This window comes from Vulpes vulpes, chromosome 2 (genome assembly GCF_048418805.1).
Source record: "Vulpes vulpes isolate BD-2025 chromosome 2, VulVul3, whole genome shotgun sequence".
Taxonomy (NCBI): domain Eukaryota; kingdom Metazoa; phylum Chordata; class Mammalia; order Carnivora; family Canidae; genus Vulpes; species Vulpes vulpes.
The window spans coordinates 52,864,264-52,870,648 of NC_132781.1; the positions used below are offsets into that span (position 1 = coordinate 52,864,264).

A 6,385-nucleotide genomic window follows, 5' to 3' on the forward strand; every position below is an offset into this window, starting at 1 on the left:
AACCCCATTTGCATTTATTTCAGGAAATTAATTTTTAAGGAGATTACCATCACTGTATGTTATAGAGTGAAAGCCTTTATTACCCACCAGATGTTACTGCCACTGTGGAAGGGAGAGTCGCACACACTTTCACTGTTTCTGTGATTTGTAGGACAGCAATGCTGCCATCGGCCAGACAAACTGCCATCATGGAGGGAACAGTGGGGTTCCACTTCATATCGATCACCATGCCTCCTGCATCTTTCAAAAGCTTATGATAGGCAAATGGGCGTTTTTGCTGTTTAGCCTTTTAAAACAAATGCCCAGAAGCAAAAATAAATTGATAAATTAATAAATACATAGACATTTAACAGTCAAAGAAAATTACTGAATATGTATTCTTAAATTACTTCACTTTTCTCCATGGCCATGACCAAAAAAAAAAAAAAAAAAAAAAAAGAGCTTTACACAACAGTATATTTGTTACAGACAATTTCAACACAACTTTAGAAAACAGCAGTCAATTATTCTAGCACACTGAGGGACTCTCAGCAAGGGAATACACAAATGCAAAATAATAGGTAAAGAGCAAATACTAGATTAAAATCTTGGCTCTGCTTAATAGTGTTGGGTTCTTGAACGTTTATATTCTTTGGGCCTGTTTCTTCATCTATAAAATGAAGACAACAGCACCTACTTTGTGAGGCCGTGGTATATACGAATAAAGACAAGGCATATAAAGCATCAGTACAGAGCCGGGCACAGAGTATAAATACTCAAATTGGGGCAACTGGGTGGCTCAGTCAGTTAAGTGTCTGACTTGGTTTTAGCTCAGGTCATGATCTCAGGGTCCTGAGATCAGTCCACATGTCAGGCTCTCAGCTCAGAGACCACTTGTCCCTCTCTTGCTCCTTCCCTCTTTCTCTCTCTCTCATAAACAAAAATAAAATCTTTAAAAAAAAATACTCAAATTATTGACAATTATCATTACGAAACTGCTTGGAATGGAAGAATACTCCAGAGGAGGTCAGAGACCTGGGATGTAGGAATTTCTGACATTACTGTTAACTCTACAGCCTTGGGCAAGCCACCTGGGCTTTGGCTGTCTCATATATAAAGGAGAAAAAACACCTTGGGGCAGATGTTATGAAATAATTTCTTGAAGTCCCTTCTATCGCAAGGATCTATGATTCTATAGTTAAGGACTTTTTTTTAAACCCATACTTTAATCTAGAAAATGACTCCAAGGGTCATCCAGGAGTTTCTAGGTTATGATTGAATACCAGAAAATCTTTTTTAGGTCTCATGTTGACACTATGGTTTGCCAGTAGTTTACCTCATTTGAAAATGTGCGAACATCAAAAAAAGCGATAATGGAACCATATTCACTGGACATCATGCACACGGAGAGTGTGAGGTTATCACAGCTCAAAGCCAGGTGATGTATCGGGAATTTCATGGGAACCAGCAAGCTTTGAACTTTATCAACTAAGAAAACATAAAAAAAAAGACAAAGCAGAAGCATAAGCCACAACCCCTTTATCTAGGTTTACGTGAAACAATTTTTACATCTACATAAACATATAAGCACATTTTGATACTTGGTCATGCAGTTAAATCTTAGCTTTCTTACAGATGTACAGTGATGCATTAAATAACCCAGACTCTTCCTCAAGGAAACTGTGGCTGTTCCCCCTTGTTAAAAATAATGTCCCGTACCTCTATTTTCACAACAATGCTTCCTGTTTGGACGGCACTATTGTGCCAACTAAAATGCCATGCAAAAAAACCCTTCTCCTAGAGATCCAGAACCCAAGTTCAACTGAACAAAAATAAAAAGCATGGCAGACTGGTCAATTCTTCTTCCTTCTGAGCACAGAGAAACAACTCACCAAAAGGACCAAAGAAAACAACCAGAAAGGCTTCCAGCAAACTACCTGGAACTTAATCTTCTTGGAGATCAACATGAAGACTAATAGCAGTTTTATTTCATATACTAGAATGATTTCTTGGGAACGAGACAACATTAGCACTTCACTACACTCCTCTCTCTACCGTGCAACAAAAAATAAGTAACTTACCTATCTTATTGGGATCATCACCAGGTTTATTTTGAATCAGAAGATTTTTAGTAGGAAAAATCTGCAACCCACTGGCTCCACCAGCAAAGACCAGGCCATATTTGTTGGACACAGCAAGCAGACTCGAGCGTTCCTTGGGCAACTCCTCAGGTGAGTCAAAGATTCTCACCTTCTTCAGTGCTCTAAACTGAAAATCCTGTTGTGGGGGATGAAACCAAGATTAGTTCAGGGAAAAGAGGAAATAAAATCAGGTCTGTTGTTACATTCCTTTTATTTTTTTTTTAAAGATTTTATTTATTTATTCATGAGAGACACAGACAGAGAGAGAGAGGCAGAGACACAGGCAGAGGGAGAAGCAGGCTCCATGCAGGGAGCCGAATGTGGGACTCAATCTCAAGGCTCCAGGATCGCACCCTGGGCCAAAGGTAAGTGCCAAACCGTTGCGCTACCCAGGGATCCCTCTGTCATTATATTCCAATAGACCTAAAGAAAAATAAATATTACCCTGAAGCAAGGACTGTGTGGCTCAGCGGTTTTTAAGCTGCCTGTGTGTACTGTAGTACCTGGCATAGGGCTTATCAACGTTTATTGAATGAAATGAAGTTTTAAAAATTCTTTCACGGAGCCTGCCTTAACTAACCCAGCTCACACCGATCCTTTCCTTTTCTGAACTCCTGGTTTATTGCCCTAACCACCACACATGCGGTTTTTAAGCTGCCTGTGTGTACTGTAGTACCTGGCATAGGGCTTATCAACGTTTATTGAATGAAATGAAGTTTTAAAAATTCTTTCACGGAGCCTGCCTTAACTAACCCAGCTCACACCGATCCTTTCCTTTCCCTCTGAACTCCTGGTTTATTGCCCTAACCACCACACATGCTGCACTTCAAAATTCATAATCTTGTCCTATTTCATGCTATGTACTGTCTCATGACCCAGGGTGGTGCTTAAAAACTGTTGTTAAATATTAAAAACATCCCCCAAATACGCTGTTAGCCTGAACTTCCAGTGCAGTACTCAAAAGATATATATATATATATATATATATATATATATATATATATATACACACACACACACATATGGAAATAATGACCACAGAACGATAACCAAATCCCAAGAATTGGCTTACCTGCATCAAATACTAAACAAAATTTCATCATAGAAAAGGACAGGTACGGTCAATCTCTTAATTTGCAAGACCCATAAACATACCTAGATGCCATGAAGACATTGAAGACATTAAACCCATGGCCAAAGCCATTAATACAGGCTGTAAGGCCAGATATGGCCTGACCCACCTACCTCTGCTGCCTTACGTCACGGCATTCTGCTTTCCTCCCTCTAGTGCACCATTACCTCTGCAACATCCAGGGCCCCTTTATCCTAGACCTGCTTTGTTTCCGTTTCTTTCAGTGTTCATGCTCCTTAGCACTCCAGGGCCTGGGCCTCCTGTCACCATCTTCCACAAGTATAACTACATGCTTTCAAATACAATTTTCCGTGTGTACCACCTCTTGGTAGGAATTCCATAACTTTACCAATCAGTATGTTAAGTGGTACCATATACCGCTGATTTTTTTTCTTCAATTCCAAATCTATCTTAAGTCAAGATTTTGGTATGAAGCTTGTGAATGCCCTTTTGCTCACATCCCAAAAGGGTAAAAGCCAAAGACAGCCTTTATTTTTATACACTTAACAGTGTTTTGTATGAGATCCTTAGCACACCCCACATACTAATTCCCTTAGATTCAGTGTTTTACACACAGGGACTGAAAGCTTAACTGAAATACTCTTAATGCCAAATGAGTACAGTGACCAGGAACTCACACGTTTCCAGATGAAACCATACAGAAGTAGAAGGAAATTTTCAGTATTTGTGTGATTCTCATCCTGATAAATCCTAAATATCCTGTCTGGGTCACGATCACATTCATTGTGAAGATCCAGTGGGATGAAAACTTTCCTTTCTGCTATCATCAGGAACCCAAAGGCAGACTGTCATCTTCCAAGTCTGTGGTTCTGAAACCTTTTTATTTCCTTCTGCCCCCCCCCCCCCCCCCCAGCATTAGGGGAGAAACTGGCACAGTCTCACTCTCACTGGGTGGCTCACCACCCCTCCCCGCCCCTGTCCTTAGGAATCCCTGCTGTAACTGTGGGGATGGATTACTACTCCCTAAACGCATTTCAGGGACGGGTTCAATCGCCTCAAAGCTTCCCACAACTTCCTCATGACCGTCATTTGGATCACCTGCCCCTCTCTTCAGTTTCCTGACTTTACGGTGATCTCTAACAGCAAAAGAGGCTTCCTATTCCATTCAACTAAAGGTTTTGCAGCGCGGGGGACGAACCCTCCTGGCTCTGCGTTAGGCACGCCAGGACCCTCTTACAAAGTACAGTGAAAGGGTCTTTAAAAAAATAAATAAGCCCACCACCTAAACTTCAGCCCCTCTGTCAAATGGGACTTTGGGTAAATCAGTTCCCCAGCCTCGCTATGCTCCTCTTTATTCACAATCCCTCCTAGGGCCGCTGGCACCTCGTACCACGGTATCTGGCAAACACTGAACGCTCAATAAACGGTAATTATTAGCACGACTCCGAGCACCACGTGAAAGTAACTAGGGTAACTGAAGCGGCGCGCGCAAGACCAACAAGGGACGGGGACCGTGCATTCGGCGGGGCTGGCGCGCCGGCGGCACCGCAGAGAGCTCTCCAGTCGCGCAAAAGTGTGCGAGCAGGAGGCGGGAAGCCGGAGAGCCGGCCCCCGCGCTGCGCGGTTCAGCGGGGCTCCCAGGCAGCGCCGGGACTAAGGGAGGGAGGGCGGCCCCGGCCAGTCTCTGACCTTCATCTCCCGCTCGGGGATCATGGCATCCATCTCGTCTCCCATCGCGCCACGCTTAGTTGTTCGAAGCAGCCGCCGCCGCCGCCCGCGGCCTTGCCCCCACTCAGCCCCGGCCGCTCGCAGGCCAACTTCCTTCCCTCTCTCCGCTGGCAGCGCGCAGCAGACGCCGCATTTCCGGCGCGCCTTGGTGACGTCGCGCGCCCCCGAGCGCCGTGCGGTCGGAGGAGACTGAGCGGCCCTCGGAAGTCGCGCGCTCTCCTGGCCACCGCCTCCCATTGGCCGGGTCGGATGGGGGGTGGGGCGTAGCCCGGGCCCGACGCGCCTGCGCCCTGAAGCTCCGGGGCGCTGCCCTCGGCGTTGCCGCTGGAGCCGGACGGCCGCGCGTTGGTGGGTGTGGCTGGTTGCGGGGCGCCGGCTCGGTCGCTCTGCGCGGCTTGCGGCGCTGAAGCCTCGCGGTGGCAGGAGGATGTAGGCGGTTCCCAACGGTCCCCGGACGAGAGGAGTTGGGAGCCCGACGGACATTTCCAGGGGCAGCTCCCGGGAGAGGCGTCGGAGGGGGTGTGGAGGGACCCAGGCTCCGAGAGCGGCCGGCCGCGGGGAGCGCAGGGCGCGCGACGTCGGCCTCGTCTGCCCCTGCAGGGCGCTCGCCTCGCGGGCGGGAGCCTGGCGCCGCGCGAACTCTTGAGACGTGTTGTGGCAGCTCCGAGACCTCCTCGCTCCCCAGGGGCCGCTGCCATGGCTGCCTACCCGCGGAGAGGTGAAGAACGCCTCCCAGGGCCCTCCGCAGGAGGCGGGGAAGGGGACCGACGGCGGCCTTCGCGCAGGCGTCTGCGTCGGGGGTACGGACGGCGGGGACGAGGCCTGTGGGTTACCTCGGGGCGGGGGCGCGCCTGTCTCCGGTCCTTACTGCCCGCTTTTCAGCAAATTGCTTATCTGCCCCAAGCCTGCTTCTCATTTCTTTAAAAAGAATCTTTTTAAGGATTTCATTTATTTGAGAAAAAGAGCGCTGTTGGCGGGGAGGGGAAGCCGCCTCCCCGCTGACTCCAGCTCCACCCCTGGGCCCTGACATCATGACCTGAGCGGAAGTCAGGCACTGAACTGAGCCCCCCAGGCGCCCCCCCCCCCCCCCGCTTCTCCTTTCTAAAACAAGGATAACGGGGGACCCCGGGCGGCTCAGTGGTGGAGCGTCTGCCTCCTGCCCAGGTCGTGATCCCCGCCGGGAGCCTGGGGTCCTGGGATCCAGTCCTGTCTGGGGCTCCCGCAGGGAGCCTGCCTCGCCCTCTGCCTATCTCTCCTGAATAAGTAAATAAAATCTTAAGGGAAAAAAAAAAAAAAAGCAAGGGTAATAGAAGCTGCTTCATGGGGCTGTCGCGGCCAGTAAGTGAAGTCCAGCATTTAACAGAGCCTGGCACACAGGACACATTCATTAGAGCTGTTACTATATTAGCTACCTTTTCTGAATTTGCTGAGCCCAGGAGCTGTC

General features: G+C 48.1%; 1 protein-coding gene across 8 annotated transcripts in view; it reads right to left on the bottom strand.

Annotated features, from left to right (window-relative positions):
* Positions 1–6,150, bottom strand: part of NUP214 (nucleoporin 214) — a 106,359-nt gene extending 100,209 nt beyond the window's left edge. For 4 of the 8 annotated variants that reach the window (XM_072748338.1, XM_026009534.2, XM_072748337.1 and 1 more), the window contains exons 1-4: positions 4,903–6,150; positions 2,061–2,256; positions 1,316–1,467; positions 88–286 (exon numbers count right to left, since the gene is read on the bottom strand). In XM_072748338.1, the coding sequence (XP_072604439.1) occupies positions 88–286; positions 1,316–1,467; positions 2,061–2,256; positions 4,903–5,424 (1,069 nt within the window). In that variant the 5' untranslated portion in view covers positions 5,425–6,150. The remainder of the gene's footprint in view (positions 1–87; positions 287–1,315; positions 1,468–2,060; positions 2,257–4,902) is intronic. The other 4 variants (XM_072748341.1, XM_072748339.1, XM_072748342.1 and 1 more) reach the window with 3 other exon arrangements.
* Positions 6,151–6,385: the final 235 nt, after the last annotated feature.